This window comes from Lactuca saligna, chromosome 7 (genome assembly GCF_052625555.1).
Source record: "Lactuca saligna cultivar CGN05327 chromosome 7, ASM5262555v1, whole genome shotgun sequence".
Taxonomy (NCBI): domain Eukaryota; kingdom Viridiplantae; phylum Streptophyta; class Magnoliopsida; order Asterales; family Asteraceae; genus Lactuca; species Lactuca saligna.
Window position 1 is genome coordinate 152,448,588 of NC_136423.1, and position 20,338 is coordinate 152,468,925.

A 20,338-nucleotide genomic window follows, 5' to 3' on the forward strand; every position below is an offset into this window, starting at 1 on the left:
GTCGAGATAGGTACCATGTGTGTATGTGTGTTTTTTTTACAGATTCTGTACATTTTCATTCCTACATTTTTAAGAAATCCAAACACTTTGCAACATATATCAATTGAGATACAATAACTAACTAGTATTGTTCAAAATCAAAGCATCAAATTTAACTCTAATAATACAAAACATCAACCATTATTTTCATCATCATCATCTTCTTCTTTTCCTTTTACTTCCATCCTCTCGGGCTCGACAATTTGTTGAGAGGTACTTCCTTGCTGGAGTTGAATAGAGAACTCGGAAATGGTGGTGGTTAGAATCTTCACAACGAGAACAACTAACACAAGAAAAAGACAAATATACCCCAAACTCGACACCGAATAAACATTGGATGAAATCCATTAGTTGATGCTTTGCCCATTCTGAACGCATGTAAGGGTTATCTTTACATGATGGGTGTTTTCAAGGGGCACCAAATTGTAATTTATCTTTGATGATTTTACCCTTTTGAGCATCAAGAGCAAACTTTTGCAGGATTGACAGTGCTTTATGATTGACAACAGTAGCCTGTAAAGAGGGAGAAGAATTGACATAAATTTCTAACAAATTAGAAAGACTAGAAATTTGTCTTGGATTATTTTTGAATCTATGAAATCCTGAAGCATAAAACTTACTTGCAAATGTACTATATACGCATCTATAATGTCCTCGAATGTACGTGGATTTGGCCCAAGCATCTCAACAATCAACTCCCACTAGAAATTTAAATAAACAAAATGTATAAGTTCTTTAAATTTTAAAGGCATTTAGAACCAAAGGTTTATATACTTTGGCTTGTTATGGAGCTCCATCCAAATATCTTTTATATTGAATGAAAAGGGGAAAATAACAATCTTTAATGTTTTATATGGTTCAAATTTTCATAATTAGAAACAAGAAACAAGATATCAAATACGGGATTTAGTTACCTCACGTGAAATGAAACTATCAGGAAACCAAAAATCTGTATAAGCTGCATATGAATAACAACTTCAAAATTATGATGAATTTCACAGGAAATACATAAAATTAAAAAAGAAAAAAAAAACGAGAGAAACCCCAAATTCTTACCTGTTGTGGCGGTGAAGGAGAAAAGTTGAAAGGAGAGTGGAGTCGCCAGTGGTGAAGGCCGAAGGTGGTGAACGGTGGACAGTGGTGATCAGCTGTAACCAGGAAAAAAAAAACGCAAATTCGTAGTAAAAAGCTTCAACAAACACTAACAAACAACAAATTCGGAGTATAAAGGTTGACCAAGAGTGTATCTATTGCTCGTCGCCGGTGAAGGAGTGCCCAATCACGATTTTCGTCGGGAGAGAAATGGGTGTCGTCTCCTGCTGCAAATGAACGATGGACTGGACTTCTGTTAGGGTAAAACCATATGCCAACAACAAGTCATTGGTATAGGGTTTACATAAACGACGTCGTCCCTAATTTTGCTAAAACATAAAAAATTAAAAGTGAAAAAACTATATCGACGACTTGTCATCGGGATAGATATTTCACACGGATCGTCACATGGCTTGCCAGCGACTAGTCGTCGACATATCTTACAAAAACTACTTCGTTTTGAATTTCTGTACCAATGATAAAAATTAAATGAAAAATAGTTTTTTTTGTCGACATGTCATCGGCACAGGTTTTCAAAAGACCGCGAATAATTTCATCATTCCCGCTGAAATTTATAGCGATTACACGTTGTCGGTACAAATCTTCTAGTCAAACAAATTTGGTTGAAGTTGGCAAAAGCTATACCGACGACAAGTCGTCGGCATAGCCCGACTTGTTGCGACAAATTTTGATCGTCGGGATAAGTGTCGTCGCCATACTTGTAGTGGTTAGTTGATTAACCAATATTCTCATATATAGATGTTAACTTTCATTGTCATTTTAATAGTATAAACTAGTGTGAGAACCTGTGGTGAACCACAGATCACGTTATCGGTGGACGTTTACCCATGCAAATCTTTAAAACGTGAAATAACTTTGTTTATGACGTGAAATCTTGAATGAATTAAAAATCGAAGAATGTCGGAAAGGTATTGCTTTTGCAACGTATAACATACATCTTTTTTTGTACAATAGAACAAAAATGGTTCCATAGATGCTAACACTTCTCACATACACGACTATAAACATGAACAATAAACACACTAAAAACTACAAATTGAAAACTAAATGTCATTAGATATCAAACAAATCTATAGAAACAATAAAAGATTACTAATGTTTGGAAATTTTTTGTCTGAAGATGACATAGTTATTAAATATTTACAGATTATTGTTTATAAACACAATGTGTTGAATGTAGTCTATAAAATGGGCATAAAACTATAATAATTAGAGTTTAGGTTAAGTCTAAGTATGTTATGAAAAGATCAAATAGTTTCATTGTTTTTTGGCATGTGTTCCTGCGTTTGCTTTGCTATGGTTTCTGTATTTCTCATGTTTGGGACGTTGTTTTTTTGGTGTATCTGTAAAATGTAAGATGTTCATTACGTGTATGCAATAAATAAACTGCTATAAGTTGTTTTTACCTGTATTTTCCATTTGGAGGTTTTCCGGTTTCACGTGATTTAGTAGGGGTGAGGGATTCCATAGTTGTTGTGGTTTGTTGTTCCATTGGTGTTGATAGTGTAATTTGTGTTTTTTGTGTTGATAAGATTGTTGGTTGTGTTGTTTTTATGTCACTGGTTGTGGTGACTGTGAAACAGATATTTCTAGTGGAAGAAAGTTTTGTGCATTCTACATATACATTCTTTGTCAACCCTTTACTACGTTCGAGTGGTTCAAGTAAAGTTTTTGAACCAGTTATCATACATTGAATATTAGTGATAATTTAATACATTTACTGTTTATAAATGATTGCAAACAATCCACAATTACTTGACCGTGGTTGACGACGGGTTCAACACTACTTTTTTTTAGATACACTATTTATATAACCATTTAGCATTACAAAATACGGTAAAGTGCATTATGTCGTTATGTAAAAATGCAATATAAAATCATAGAATATGATAATGGTTTTTTCTTAGCTTTTATTAGGTAAAAAATCAGATTAAAAAAGAATCTACCTTTTACTAAACTTTTTTATTCATAAATTTACTATTGTGTATGATTTATGTTTTGGCTAAATAGTTTTAAAAGGTATTGAAAACTTTGTGATAGAAAAGCTAAGTTGTAAATTTTCCGTCTAGCATTACTAAATACGGTTAACGGTATTATTGCCCTTTCGTGAAAATGTAATATAATTTTTTTTTTCAAAATAAACTACTTGTAAACCCATTTCATGCTGAGACTTTTACATTTGAATTTGAAAATTTCTATTTTTTATTATTTTATTATTATTTTTTTCTCACCAATGATGAAACAGTGAATGATACAAATAACTCTGGTGATATTTTAATGCTTGACAATTTGAACCCTTATAAACTTCCAGACGTTGTAAAACTATCAGGAGACATGAAAGATTGTCCCAAGGGCACAAGGATCATTAGACAATCCCAAGGGGGTTTAATACAGTTACCGTTAATAAACGATTGTAAACAATCCACACTTATAGGACCGTGGCTGACCACGGGTTCAATGAACATAGAAGGAGAGGATTCCTTTACTTTTTTTGTTTTGAGTAATGGTTATGGTTACTACAAAATCTAATGAGAGTGACCTTTTTATGAGTTTTCGCATAAATTTAATTATATGTATGCTTAATTTTTAGCTAAATAGTTTAAAAGGTTTTCAAAATTTGTGACAAAAAAGCTATAAAGGGTAATTTTGTCATTATTACTTTATATGGTTTTTAGAATTTAGTTTTACATTGAATGAACTTGTTAAAGGTTACATTGAATGAACTTGTTAATGGTACGTTTTGCAGATTTTGTGATAGAAAAGCTATAAAGGGCAATTTTATCATTTTTTTGTTTAGCTTTTGTTAAAGGCTTTGCAGATTTTTTGATAGAAAAGCTATAAAGGGCAATTTTGTCATTTTTTTGTTTAACTTTTGTTAAAGGTTTTGCAGATTTTTTGATAGAAAAGCTATAAAGGGCAATTTTGTCATTTTTTTGTTTAGCTTTTGTTAGTTAATAATTAAAAAAAAAATGAAAAAAAAGGGTAAGTGACATTAGTGTATGGTTTTAGAATTTAGTAGCATTCAATGAACTGGAAGGAGAGGAGCCCTTTACCTTTTTGTTTTGAGTAATGGTTACGGTTACTACAGAATCTAATGAGAGTTACCTCTTTATGAGTTTTTCCGATAAATTTAATTACATGTATGCTTATTTTTAGCTAAATACTTTTAAAGGTTTTGAAAATTTGTGATAGAAAAGCTATAAATGGTAATTTTGTCATTATGACTTTATATGTTTTCACTGCTACACTAAGCAAGCAAATTTTTAGAAAGGAAGCGGAATATTACAGACGAATCGGTTGAAGGATGTTAATCCCTTGAGATTCTACGATGATGATATTTTGATCAAGGTACTATTGAAGATAGATAAGTTTCTAATGTCCTTTTGGCATTTCATTCTTTTTAGTTTTTTTATTAGAATAATGCTATCATAGGTTTAGTTTGCAATTAGTTGTGGCATTTTTTTAAAGAATATGCCATTCTTTTTATTTTTTATTAAGTATAATGCTATTTTTGGCTTAGTTTGCTACAAGTCCTGACATTTTTAAAGTATTATTTCTTTACTTTGTGTCATTAGTCTTGATATTGGTTCACTTGATTGAATTTAAATTACTATTACATGATCTCCATGTTGCTAATTTCCAATTTTTAATTACCAACTTCTCTTCTATGGTCAGCATGCCTCCAAGATTACAAGATAACTTCATTACCATTTATTTATTTTTTCATTTTTTCAAGAAAAAAGGGTTATGGGATCATTTTTCAGGCTAAAAGATTATGGGGATGTTTGGTTCAGATACCACCATATCTTCACAAATTGGGCAATGTATAAACTTACTTTTCTTAATGTTTAGATGTTAATGTTTGCAGAACTTGAACAGCTACGTTGAACAATCAACACAATGCCACTTCAGGCCATTACCATCATCATCGCCACCCATGTTCCCTCTTCACTAAAATAGAAAATTACATTATTTTAACTTTATTGTTAAGATGCATGTATGATTTTTAGAGTTTAGTTTTACATTGAATGAACTTGTTTATGTTTTGTACTTGTTCAACAGGTAAAGAAGACGCGGGTAGTCAAAAGAGAGACGAAAAAAGTGAGTTAAGGGTAGCAAAAGGCGACAATAGAGGGAGAAAAGCAACTACTCGGCTCAATACCAGCCGATAACCACCATATATAAACTTATCGTTGGATAATTTAGAATCCGGGACAAAAAGAATTCCAAGGGTATTTTGGGAAGTTTTTTATTTTTATTGTTAACAGGAGGCAGAACATTCGATTAAAAAAGTTACAATTAATATTTCAAATGATTTGAAGAAATTTTGCATGAAAATAGAGAACCTAAAAAGTTATTCTGTGATTTAGTTGAAAAGCAGTTCCAGGGGCATTTTGGGAGAAATTTAGAGTTACAGGGCTTATGCATCTTTCCAGGGGTATTTTGGGAAGTTTTTATTTGTATTGTTAACAGGAGGCAGAGCATTGGATTAAAAAACTTACAATTAATATTTCAAATGATTTGAAGAAATTTTGCATGAATATAGAGAACCTGGAAAGTTTTTTCTTTGATCTAGTTGGAAAACAGTTCTAGGGGCATTTTGGGAGAAATTTAGATTTACAGGGCTTATGCATCCTTCATAAAATGTAAGACCCCTAAATTTAACAAGAGCGTTTCACACCTGGATCTAGTTTCTTTATGTTTAATACTTGATTTATTTTCCTTCTTTACAATAAAAATATACGTTAGAATCATTTGACATTTCTCCTATGGGTAACTATATTCTTCTAATGGACACAAGAAAACTATAATTATGGACTCAGAAATTTGATCAACGAATATATACATTAGTATTGGACTTACCATTATGTTCATGTTAAAGTATTTTTGTTGCTAATACAAATCGACATGAAAATAATAATTTGCCACAATCATTCAGGAAAAAAGTTTTAAAAAAACCTAATTGATTAAAAGTGGTCAAAAAACTGAAAGAAGAGCAACATAGAAAATCAATATCGATTACAAAAAAAATATATGACATACCGTAATTCCAATCAACAACAAAGAACACAAGCGATTGGTGGCGATAATTGAGCGTAGAGGTTGTTGGCGACAGAAATCGAAGAAATCGAAATCCTGATTTCTTAGGCGGCAAATCGTCGGTCGTCAAACCCAAAAGTTTGAGACATCGCTCAAAAAGACGATAGGATTAGAAAGAAGTGTAATTGAATGAGAATCATAATAAAATTGAAACAGCCAATAACATACCGAAATTTCTTACACAACAGGGTACAGTCGCTTGTTTGCAAGCATTCGGTGACGACAATAGATTGCAAGAGGTTTTTAGCGAGACAAATTGAATTCCTATATTCATGGACGATAAGACATGATGGCGGTGGAGACGGTGGTGGAAAGACGCTGCAATTTAGTGGTGGCAGACGAAACTTACCTTCAATACGTCAATGGATTCTCGAGTTATCGGCACTCTTCTGGAATCAAACGATGTAAGGGTTCAAGGGACGACACATTTTTAGGGTAAAGAGGGACCAAATCTTTAATATTAACAAAATGATGTGGCTGAAATCTAAATTGCATAAAACATACTGTTCGTAAACACGATGCCTTTTAATATATAAGTATAATTATAATGATTCCACTATAACTATTTTTAATGGTATCAACTCTAAATATTGCCGTGTAACTATTGAGTTGTGTTTTTTATAAAAGCATTTTTAAGTTTCTTTTTAAGATAGCAATGATATTTTAGAATTTAGATAATCATATTATGTATGTATTGAACAAATAAATAAATAAATAAATATATATATATATATATATATATATATATATATATATATATATATATATATATATATATATATATATATATAATTTAGGATGAGTCCAGTTAACCTTAAGGTAGATCACTTGACCTATCTAATTTTAAATTTTTTATTATTAATTATATATAATAATCCTTTGTGACCTACCCTAATTCTTTTTAACGACCTACCTAATAAGTAATAAGAACGGAAAGGCCACACATTTTATATTTCACTTATTCGTTAGCCCAAAACTGAATTTACTTGGCCCAATGCATTTAAAATTTTTTAAAAAAATAAAAAATAAAAATAATTAAATAAAAAAACTAATCGCCACTTCATTCCTACGCAAGTAGGCAACAACCAACAAACCAACAGACGCCGATCAAGCAATCACTGCCGACGGCGTTTGAAACTGTTACACGCCGGCAGCCGACGATCATCCCTTCCGCCACCGACCATGGTAGCGGTTCCAATAATCCAATTTCTTCACAACCCATAAGCTTCTAACTTCTTCATATCAGGTTTGTAAATTGTAATTGCCTAATTTCGTCAATTTCCATTGTGTTTGATATTTTGATACATGGTTTGAAATTAGAAATTAATAGTTTATAATTAAGTAATTTATGTAATTTGAATTTGTTTGATACTTTGATAAAATGTTTGAAAATTGATACAGTGGTATTTATTTTTGATATTTTAACATAATTGGATATTTAGCTCGTCTTTGCAATTAATACTAGTTTTTTATTTCTTTGAAATCAATTTTATTTATTTATTTATATAGTTTGATACTTTGTAACAAAACATATACAATATTTTTGATTGTTATTTGTCAATTGTCCTTTGTTTAAAAATTAAAATCAATTATTGTTCAAGTTTTAAAAAAAAGGTAAATGAAAAATAGTAGATAAAGATAATGAAAAACCCAAGCATATGATAGTTGATTTAAGTTCTGTTGATCCTATGGAATGACTATTTATGAAAGTTTTATCATATGAATCTAAGAGTAGGGATGAGCATCGGAACCGTTCGGTCGGAACCGAACTTGGTGGAAAATAAGAACCGAACAGCCAGTTCTACTGGTTCTTAGAGAAACATAATTGTAAAAAGGTTTTCAGCATAGTTTGTAAAGACCTATGTACACAACAAAAAGAATGATAAAATTTTAAGTGATAGTTTTGTGTCATATATTGAAAAAACGTGTTTTAAAAAATATTAGTAATGATAGAATTATGAAGACAAATTAAAATATAAGACTTCATCCGGTAGAATTGAAAAAAAAAAAATTGCTTATACGAACCGACCTAGAACCCCAACTAGTATTTTTTGATTTTTTTTATATTGGTTTTAATTAAATAGTGAACCACATGTGTTAAAGTTCTAGACTCACTGCTATATATATATATATATATATATATATATATATATATATATATATATATATATATATATATAACTGGTTCTAGCGGGTATCCATCGGGTAGCGGTTCCAAGAAAATAAGAACCGGAACCGAAACCACTTATGGCGGTTCCAAAACTTAAGGAACCGGAACCGTGCGGTTCCGGTTTGGGAACCAAAGGTTCTACAACGGTTTCGATTCCGAAAGCGGGTACCCTATTTCGTTGCTTACCATAAATTGGTCAAATCTCAAATATGGCTCCATTAAATTCGAATTCTTTCTGAAAGGTTAGATAAAATGCTATTTGTATTTGATTCTGTTAACATATAGTTTTTACTCTAAATTCGATCAAAGTCAACGTATTTGTTTTCTTTCTTACTTTCAAATTTATATTAACAGAATTGGAGAAGAAAAACGAAGAGCATACCTGATTTTTGGTGAACTGTGGACAACGACAGTGGTGCTACGGTGGTGTCTAGGTGCAGGCATCCAAATGATAGCAAACGAAGATTGTCCTCTTCTTTTGGGTGGGGGGAGGGGGAATAGGATAATTTGGATTTATGTATTGTTGAGGGACCAATATTGACAATTGTCGATTAGGTACTCTAGGGTTATATTGTCCTCTTCTTTTGTTCTACACATGTACATACTCATGAAATCATGGGGTGACTTTTTTATTATCTAACCATGGATCGGTTCCATCAACTACTTCCTCCTCTTAGTGAATCGAAGTCACGCACTGAATAAAATAATACCTGAATATATTCAAACTCGAAACCACTTGAGCTCACGTTCGCTATTAGGTGAGAACGACAATAATGGCGTTGAATTTCGTTGACTTCTCTTTTTGTCTCACATGCATAATGATTTATTATGCTTCCTATTAATTATTTACCATACAATATTTATTCATCTCTCATTAAACGAATAAATTATGTTTATCATTATTATGTTTATGTTTATTGTTGTTGTTATCTCTAAAGATAAGATTATATAGAAACAATGAATGCAATCAGTAATAATTAAAAACGATTTAAAACATGTGAATAATAAATATTGTGTGCTTATATATATGTATGATTTGACTATTGCTTCAAAGAAAATCAAGATAAATATTTACAAAAAATCAAAACAAACAGTAGAGTAAATTTCTAATTTTTCTCTCTATATATATAATTATTGAGTAATGATAATTAAAAAAGAGTCTGCCTTATTCAAACCACAAAGAATGAAAAAATCTATTACTAAAAACAAAGAAAAAATGTGTGTATAAATTAATGACCGAATAATTAAAAAAAAAAAAAGGAAAAAAAAAAAACTAAATCCTTTTAATTGTAATGAATTAATTGCCTTTATTGTTTCCATGGCTAATATTATTACTAGTAGTTGCACTGCCATTGTTGTTGCTGTTGGTGGTAGTGACGTTTCCATTATTAGTATTGCCACCGTTGTTGGGCTGAGCGCCACCGCCAAAAACAGATGAAATCGCCGCCGCTAGAGCTGCAGAGAAGTTTGGGTCAGCAGTGAGGGCGGTGACAGTGTCAGCCAAAGCTGCCGGTGACGCCCCTTGGTGGTGCAACGGCGGAAGACCGAGCTGGGAGCTGGCTCCAGCCGCCTGATCCATATCCTGCGACATTTGTAGACCGGAAAACTTCGACTGGTTGTATAAAGCCTGCCCGAATATCTGGGGGAGGAGGGCGGCGTTTGCTCCGGTGAAGTTCTGTTGTTGAGGGTTGGAGAAAGGTACCTGAAACTGACCTGGGCTACGTAACTGTAACGGGTTCGGAGTTTGAGTCAGGTCTAATGACACCGTCGGGAAGGGGGCGGAGGCGGAGATGGTGGCCATGCTTGAGGAGCAAGAAAGGAACGTTCTCGCTAGGAAATTGGAGTTCATGAGGCCGTCGGAGCTCGGCATGGACCCGGAGAGTAGCATTCTAGCGGCGGAAGAGGTGGTGGAAGCCATAGCCATCGCCGCCGGTGGTAATGGGTGGTTGTGGTTGCCTTCGTAGGTGGTGATCAGGATTGTTCTATCTTCTGCACATCGTTGTACCTGAAATTAATCATATATAATCAATTATTTACTTTAATTAATATAACAAAATCTCAGTCAAATAATTAAATACTGTTCTTGAAATAAACAATCGTACTTGTTTCCTAACTGGACAACCAGCTGCCATGGTGCATCGATAATACGCTCGTGGACAAGGATTTCCTTTTGCCATTTTTTGTCCGTATTTCCTCCATTGACACCCATCTGCAATCTAAAAAGCTTACGAAATTAATTTCGATTTCATATAACGAAATTAATCAAGCTCAATCGCGATTATCAACATTTATATACCATGGGAGCTTCTGATCGAGCTCGAACGGAAACCCTAGCTTTTCTAATTGTTGCTTCAGTAGCTTGATCGATGTTAGTGGTGTTGTTATTCTTCGAAGAACTCAACCTAGGAACCTTATTTGAATTACCAGCCCTAATCACTTGCTGATCCGGACTCTCTTCCCTTTGATCGATGTTACTGTTAGTATGAAGTGGTGGTGATCTTGAATGTTCATCAGATGATGACTGTGAAATTTCTTCAGTTTCAGCTGCAGTCGGAGCTGCTAAACCTAGATCCATAAACGGTCTCGGAACCATCGTAGCTGCTTCACTTCCTCCACCTTCGTTACTGGTAATTTTATGATCTTCGTTAGATTGTTCTTCATGACTTTGTTTTTGTTGCATCATCGTTACTAGATGTGTTTGAAGCGTGTTGTAATTCATCGTCACTTGATCCAACACTTCTCTCAATCGTTGATTCTCCGTGTTCATCCTCTCTAGCTCAGCTTGAACCACTGCTAACTACATATATTTCAAATTTTAGTTTTCAATACGATTCAGTATGAACATGTAAAATTTAGGTCAAAAATTTTAATTAAGACCTCATTCTTAGCTCGTTTATCCTCAGAATTGGGAGAGTTTCCGTCATCAACTACCGACTGATCACTACTTGTGTTCCCGGTTACGAGATGTAAACCAGTCTGTAGTACGCATCATAAACAATCAAATTCAATCAACAAACACGAGAAATTAATCAAAAAAACGGATTCATTTGATTACTCTGGTAATTACGTACGTTGATATTAAAATCCAATTCGGTGACAGGAGGCGGTGGATCGGAGGAGGAGACAGGCCGCAACCTGGAACGATCTTCTTCTTCTTCTACATCATGTGTTTTGTCGGAAAAGAAATCCATTTCGCTTATCTGTTTGTGAGGATGATGATGATGATGATTATGATGCTGGTCATGGAGGTTGCAGTTGAGGTTGAGTGGGAATTGGATTGTGGTGGGTGGTGGCGGTGGTGGTGAAGATGAGGAGGTGTTGACGTTGCCGGTGGCGGTGGCGGCCTCCATGTGTCTCCACGTGGTGGAGCGGTGGTCCGGGAAGGAGTTGATGGCGGTGAGTTTGTGTGGAAATAGTAATCTGATGGGATCTGAATCAAAGGAGAGTCCACTTGATCGTTTGGCCATTTATGAAGAGAGAAACAGAAATCAAGTCTCAAAGAGGCAGTGGACTCGGCAATAAAAAGGGGAAGTTGAGACTCAAGACTTAATACTAAAAAAGAATATACAAATAAAAACAATATACTTTCGTCTTAAAAAATAAAAATCTTTTATTAACATATTTATCTAATTAAAATGGTCAATAACTCAACGTCATACATAAAATTATTTAAATAAAGAAATAAAATTAAACAAAAAAAGTAATTTTTTTTTTTAATTTTAAATAATCAATATTTTATTTTATTTTAAAATTTAAATTGTAAATAGGACTTTATTGGAATAAATTTGAATTATATTTATTGACAAATAGAATTATTGATTTTTTTCCTCGCCAGAAACTTATGGGATTTGATTTTGTTTTTATTCTTTTATTGGAAATTTCTTGTTATTTAAGTAAGCATTAGACCACAAAATTCAATTCAATAATACATAAATTTGAAAATGTAAGGAAATAATGGAGAAAGAAAAGGGCACAAGAATGAAAATTGACCACACAACTTGGATGTAATCGTTTTATTCAACGCGATGGCCAATAGGAACGGAAAATTGTTGTGGTTTTATTTTCAATTAAGTAGTTATATATATGGGCCAAAAGATTTTTAATTATATTTGTTTTTTTTATTTTTAATGGCCACCTTTATGTAGTTTTCATGATTTAAGACATTTGTTACATAGTTAATTACTTAATTATATTTGTTTTACATTTAAATATTTATTTTATAACAAAACATTCTCATATTTGTGTTATTCTGTGATATGCTATGATTGTTATAATTTTACTACGTAGCTATCTATTTACTATCAAAAAATAAACATATTTATGTAACTTTAACAATCGAGAACAACTAGTAAATATTAACTTGATTTCAATTTTGGTTTAGTGATAATATTTAATCTTAAATTCTTAATTAAACATTAACTTGATTTCAATTTTGGTCTTAAAAATAAAAGCCTATAAATTGAATTGAATGATATTCTTAACTAAAATTATTTTAATGAAATTTATTTGAATATATTAAAATATTGTTATTTAATAATAAATTTAAAAAAAAAAAACGAAAAAAAAAAAAGAACAAGAGAGAAGATTGTGACAGGTGGCATGTGGGACCCACAGGAGTTACGAAAGTGACATTGATTGCGTCTGAGATTTGTCAAAGATGAGATTGACGCGTTCCCAAAAAATTCACCGCCCCAAGCGGTCCGGCACTTCCTCGTGACGACGGGTTACTTCTATTAACTTTCATTTTAAACCCTAAACATTTTGCTATTTACACTTTTAACTCCCTACTCTTCTAGATAGTCTTAAGCTTAGTTATAATAATAGAATAAAAATATAATACTATTTGCAAAGTAGAGAAAAAGTCAAGGGTTGTAAGACGTGATCTTTTTTCATTATACTATTATAGTAATTAATATAAATAGTTAAAATGATTATTAAAATCGTTAATTTGATTGCAAATCAAGAGGTGATGGTATCGGTTTATCTCCAATAAATGATTAGCACTTCTCATTTTAGTCAAAGTAATTCATTAAGTTACTTGAGTTTTAATATAAAAGCAAAACGAAAAAAAAAAAAAAAAAAAAAAACTGCAATAAAACTGCAAAAACCGAACGGCATAAAAACCAAACGGTGCGGTTTTTAAATTTCAAAAAACCGAAGTTACAGTTCTCAGTTCGGTTTTAACCAAAAACCGTACCAAACCGAACCATGCTCACCCCTAATATTATATGTATGTATGTATGTCAAACTAGACCTTTGAACACATTTCTTTTGTGGATTTCAACTCCTTTTATCCTTCTTTGGTAATAAAAATGTGAAAATTTAAAAAAAAAATGACAAATAAATACTTATTGATATATTACATTTTTTTTTTTTGAAAAAAAAAACTATTATCAAAAAAACATAACAAAAAACTAATGGGGAGATACATGATACAATAAATTAAAATACGTTCTTTTAAGTCAATGATACCACAAGCCAAAAACTTATTATAACAAGATGAACCCCAAAAATATATATATATAATAATAATAAACGATATAAAAGTTATTCCAAACACATTAAAGAAATCAACATAATTTACTAAATATTTATTTTGTTTTTTAATTAGCACATTTGTAAAGTTATTTCAGGTGGAAAAAACTAAGAAAAGCCAAAAGTATAGGGAGTGAAAAGCAAATTGACTCATGGGGAAAACAGAAAAGAGATATTAACTCTTCTTGCAGGGATAGTACCCACAAGTCAACGAATTTCGTGGACCGGAAAGGACCGGTTTGATCCGATAAGTGGGGCCCAGTGACGACTTTGCGGGCCATGTGTACCCTTTTTTCTTTTACGACCTTGCCACGTAAGACTATTCACCGCCTCTTCCTCTTCAAGCGGTCGTAGAGTGACTTCGTTCGTTGACTCGCTCTCATTTTGACCGGGTTCCGTGCTCTAAAGCTAGATATAGAAAGTAGATATAGAAAGTAGAAACACAATTTTTTTTTTAAACTATTATTATTATTATTATTATTATTATTATTATTATTATTATTATTATTATATTTCGTTTTTTTAATCAATAAAAAACTTACTTATCACAGTACAATGAGTGAGAATACAAACAGTAACAAGTTGCGCCGCTAAGACCTGTCCGTGCACCCTCTGTCGCACATCAAGGCCGGGCCAAGACGATAGGAGGCCCGGGACAAAATAAAAAATGGGATCCTTTTGAAAATTTTATGTATTCGTATATTACACTATTTTATACATACATAACAATACATTTAAATTCGTACACCATAGAATAGGGAAAACTAAAAGTACAATGTTATTAGAAGTACAAAAATACTAAAGTCTCATCCCCTTTGTTTCTTCATTAACTTGTACATAAGTTGTTAACCTCCAACTGAAGTTGATTTATCATCGACACAAAGTTGTTAGTTGAATTGCTTAAATCCAGAATACTTGTTGTTGTTAATAATGTGGAAGTAGTTGAAAAAACTATATAACAATAGAAAATTCTATATATATATATATATATATATATATATATATATATATATATATATATATATATATATATATCAAAAACATAGAAATAGAAATAAAAAAAGAGTACCATTCACAAATCAAAAATAAGAATATTAACATTACAAATCGAAATTAAGCAATAACGTTCAAGAACTGTCTCTAACTAAAAAATATTAAAATTTGATTATGTCTCTAACTTGAACAACCTCATAAAAATCGAATTTCAAAAAAGAATAAGAAATTTTAAGAGCGATAGAACATAAAGAGATTCATAGTCATATTATCAGAAATCAATTTCACCTCTAACAGTCGATTCTAAAAACTGAACCTTCAAATTTCTAGAAATTGAGAGAGAAATCCAATTGAGGCAGTGACTGGAACTCTCGATTCAAATCTATAGGCCAGATTCCTAAAATAAATCAAATAACCTGATTAACTTCTCATTGGTGCTATATCAGAAAAAGGAAATCGACAACAAGAAGAGAAACAATAGAGTTTCCCGTTTTCTGAAATCGTGAAAAGAACGAGACACGATCAGTCTCTCAATTCTAAAATAACATTTGATTCACTAATAGTTGTTGTGGACGAATTCAGAAAATCAGAAAAGAATGAAAGAAATCGATTAACTTGAAATCTTGAATAAGAAATAAAAGAATGATCGTTAACTCTTACTTTTGGAGAAGACGTCGTTTGGATTTTCCATGACAATGTTTGGATTTTCTATAGAAATCTGACTGTTGAAGAGTTACGACGCCTTGGAATTAGGACGCACGCCAGGTAAGTCTCGTTCTCTCCCACGCTTCATCTTTTGGAATAGTTTCTGGATATTGGGATTTGAAGTAGTCCAATAGACTAAAAAGTAATGGGTTGTTAATATATAACCAAAATAACAAGTTAAAAATTGGGACCCTGTAGCATTTGGGGGCCCGGGGCGGTCACCCAGCTTGCCCATGCCCACAGGCCGACCCTGTGGCACATACCAGTTGTTGATTTGGTGTCGTAGTGTGCGGCGAACAGGGGCGGATTTAGGGGGGTCCAGGGTGGCACCAGCAACCCCTGACTTTTCCGACCGTAGTGAAAATTTTTCAAAATTTTTATTTTTTCAACTATTATGCAACCCCTAATTTTTCTGTATAATCTCTACTATGAAATCTTACGTCTGCCCTGACAGCGAACACAACTCCGACCAATTTTCTTACCGCACCATTTTTCTTTCTTTTTCACCGTTGGAGTGTGTGTATGCGTGTGTTGTGTGTGGTATGTATGGTATGGTATGACATCCACCGGTTTTGTGGAATGAGAAGACAAATAATATGGCTTTGACGTGACACTACAATATTCTGGTGAGTGTGGTATGACACTATATGGCTTAAGTTTTTTGTATGATAAAAGAAAATTTCTTTTGAAGATGATATAAATTACCATGGTAGTTATTAAGAAATTGTCATAAAATGTTTCTTTTGAACTATTGTGTTTATTTGTCATGTAAACTTATATTATATAGAGAATGATTACTTTACTGAAGAAATAATATAACGTTTTTTTTAATTACATAAACCAACACTTTTTGAAAATATTTTAACAAGCCTAGCTATTATTATTATTTTTTGCTTGCTAATGATTAGTACATTAAATCGACAACTTTGATTGTAGCCCAAAATTTTCATCTATTTAATTATTTATTGAAGAATATATTAGGTTGTTTCTTTATGAATTCTTGGTGCACATGTATTGGCAATTCGGCAGAATTGGATGAATAAGTTGGTGCTGTATTATTCTTTTATTTTCCTATTTCGGGCTAATACGAAAGTTTAGGGGTGATTGGTGTGCAAAATGTTTTGAAAAAAATAAAATATATCAACGGAATTGAAGTCTAATATTTATAATAATATGTGGTTTGTTTGTTTTGATACCAGAAAATGAAATGGAATTAACTTGATAATAAATATTGCATCATTTTTAAAGTTTCACTTATCGTTAAATATTTAATATTTATTTATTGTAATATATATATATATATATATATATATATATATATATATATATATATATATATATATATAAGAAGAAGAAGGATGTTTTGGTCGTTTAGTATATAAAATAAAAAAAGAAAATAATTTAGTAATAAAAAATTAAAATGTGAGGTAATTCGAATAAGAAATTATAATTTGTAATGTATTTGGTTGGAACTGCAATAAGAAATTGTAATGTGTCATGTATTTGGTTGATTGAATAAAAATAAAATCATTTGTAAAGTTTTGTTTATTAAAATTTTAATTATTTATCTATTCTGCTAAAGAGTATGCTTCAGAATGGTTGTGGTTGTCCTTACATTTTTTGCTATACATAATTGTTGTTGAATTGTATTTTGTAGCTACACTCTAAATAGCTACAAGACTTTGTTACATAATGAATAAGTTTATTAATTGACATGTTTTTCCACAAAATAGTTAAAATAAATAAACTTTATACACATAACATAAGATCAAGCATACTAAACAGATAAAAAAACGCCAAAACTCTATTAAATTGCTTACAGTGTTCAAGTTCCAACTTCTCACTAAACTATTCTTTTTGCCAACTATCAGAATAGAACCCTCTAACTTTTAAGGGATAGACATTTTTCAAACACTTTGATACCGTTAAGCCAAATGTTTTTTTAATAATAAACAGGTAACTAGTTAGCAAAGAAGCAAAGAAACAGACAAGGATATTGTTTAAGAAATGAAGAAATGACAACTCTGTTAGTCTAATAAGATTTTGGTTTTCATTTTGTGTGGATATTATGTTGGCCCATTAGCTAGGAAATCCTAATTAGCTAGTCTATAAATTATGTCATTCCCTTTCATTGTAATTGTACTTCTAGTTTGATAATAACATGAAACTCTAGCCATTTTATGTCTTTTACTTGTTTCTTCACATATTAGAACTACATTTGATCCTTTGTTCATGATAGTTGGAGCGAGTTATATATAACATGCTGACATTTTGCAATTTTGGGTATGGTTTTCTTGCTTGTTTATGTATTCCGTTTGACAATTTGTAGTTTTAGGTATGGGTTTCTTACTCGCTTATGTCTTCCGTTTGATTTGATTTATTCATTTACGTTGATTTCGAGGGTTTCATTTTGCTTGTTGGTTTTGGTGATTATTGTTGGAGTTTTGTTTTACTGTTGTTTGGTTTTGTTTTTTTGTCTATAGGTTTTGGTTTAATGCATATGGAAATATGGCACGAGATGATTCTCTTCAGTCGATTAGTACACAACTCGATAAAAAGGACTATGCCTACTGGAGTTATGCTATAAAGAATTTCTTACGGGGAAGAGTATGTGGGGTATTATGATAGGTACCAAGGGCAAACCAACATATAACAATACTGAAAATTATGCAACTTTATTGGTTTCATGGGAGACTCATAACTCTAGGATCATTACTTGGATTAACAATTCTATTATCCAATTTATTGGTACTCAGTTGGCGAAGTATGACACAAGAAAGGAGGTTTTGGATCACTTGAATAGGCTATATACTCAGTCTAATATTGCAAAGCAATACTAGCTAGAGTTTGATATTAGGTCCCTCCAACAGAACAATCTTAGCATTTAGTAATTCTATTCAGTTATGTCGGATTTGCAGGATCAGTTGGCTCTTATATAACTTGCTAAGTTGAAGGCTTTTAATCCTTATAATGATAGAAAGAGCAATATTTGGTTTAGTTCTTGATGGCCTTATGTTTATATTTTGAAGGCTTGCATGGATCAATATAGCATCACACACCTCTTCCCACTGTTGATTCAGTTGTTCATGAGTTGACTGCTGAAGAAACTCGTATCAATTCCCATGATGACAAAGGTCCCAAGACAGCCACTCTTGTTGTCTTCTCTGTTCCACAACGACCTCATTCTTTAAACCAGAATCGTCCCAAAGTTGCATTTGATGAGTATGCTTTCAGTAAGAAGAACCATTGGAAGGAAATTTTTCCTTTCCTGTTAAGCAAGGGAAATCTTCAGCAACATCAAACTAGATCACATGTACAATCTCATCCTTCACAACACAACAACTCTTCTAGACAATCCCATCCATGTTCCCTGTTTCCACCTATTAGGCCACCACAATACGTTGTTGTTACACCTTCAATCGAGAATAAGATAAATTTTACACATTCATGTAAAGTCCTAAAAATTCAGAGTAAAATTTTCATGTTTAAAACTTTAGGCCATATAATTAAATTGTTCCAAAACCAATCAAAGTAATTACATCATGTAAACATCAGAGTAAAAATCATAAGTAACTAATGCATAAACTCTAGGGGATGCAGTGAAGTCACGTCAGACCCTTCCCTTTAGAACTAAAAGTACATGAAACCATAAAAATAAAACCGTAAGCACAAAGCTTAGTGTATTTTCCCAAAATACCACATAACATACATACAATAGAGATTTCTATGTACAAATCATAGTCCTAGAATTTCCATTATACAATGAGTCATATCATGGTCTTTCCTTGACAAGTTGGGGGCCAAAACCCGTGTCTTACAAACAAGTTCCAAGAGTCACCTGATGGTCTTCCATGCAAGTATCACAAAGACAACTAACATTCTTGTGACATCCTCATTTTCACAGCCAGAAAAAACCGATTTTTCTATTCTTTGTTTTTAAAATCATAGTACCATTTTAAAGAAAAGTATTGCAGAATTTGTATGATAAGGATTTATCAAAGCATTTTCGAAGAAATGTATTTCATTATATTAAAACCTTGGGATGTCATGTTCGATACATATCTAAAGCATAAACAGAACAACATAGGTCTTACAACATTTATTTATATCTACTGGCCTATAATCCGTAATCCCTCATCAAGTCATCCAACTATGCTATTGTGCCACTACCTATAATAAAAAAACTGAGTGGGTCAGGCTTGGGAGCCTGGTGAGCACATAGGGTTTTCAACCCACAATAAATAGTTTATTGGTTTCATCATAACAATCAAGCCGATTACCCATTCCCATATCCTCACTTTACGTCCCTAAAACATCTATCATAAGGGACCTATCCTAAGGATTTTCATCGGGGTGGACACTACTGCAAAAGGGGTTCCTTAGCAATAATTGTCCGTAAGGCAACCATGAGGGGGATGAAGTACACCGGTGAACACATCGTTCATAAACACCTACAGGTTGCGAGCCTGCTAGCATTCCACTTGACTGTCTAGAATAGTCCATGGTCGTCATCTATACTCCGCTAAATGAATGGATCATCATTAACATCGAAACCTCTCATCATTTTATCAAACATCGTCTATTTCATCTACCCATGTTTTAGCCCAACATTTTTGTAGATATTGTAGGGTTTCAAAGCACTCCATGGATGATGACAATGGGCCCCTTGATGAAGTGTAGGTT

At 32.3% G+C, this 20,338-nt stretch overlaps 1 protein-coding gene and 1 long non-coding RNA gene across 2 annotated transcripts; both read right to left on the bottom strand.

The window, feature by feature from the left end:
- Positions 1-89: 89 nt before the first annotated feature.
- On the bottom strand, positions 90-9,001 carry LOC145006065 (uncharacterized). The gene is made up of 5 exons (XR_013662762.1): positions 8,805-9,001; positions 1,096-1,384; positions 954-997; positions 660-740; positions 90-552 (listed from the first exon to the last, which is right to left on the bottom strand). It is a non-coding gene; the product is annotated as an uncharacterized LOC145006065 (long non-coding RNA).
- Positions 9,002-9,606: 605 nt separating this feature from the next.
- On the bottom strand, positions 9,607-11,948 carry LOC145004659 (WRKY transcription factor 6-like). Its single transcript, XM_078963622.1, has 5 exons — positions 11,494-11,948; positions 11,300-11,398; positions 10,719-11,219; positions 10,525-10,638; positions 9,607-10,427 (listed from the first exon to the last, which is right to left on the bottom strand). The coding sequence occupies exons 1-5, from the start codon at positions 11,887-11,889 to the stop codon at positions 9,720-9,722; spliced, it is 1,818 nt and encodes a 605-aa protein (XP_078819748.1). The 5' UTR covers positions 11,890-11,948; the 3' UTR covers positions 9,607-9,719.
- Between the last annotated feature and the right edge of the window lie 8,390 nt (positions 11,949-20,338).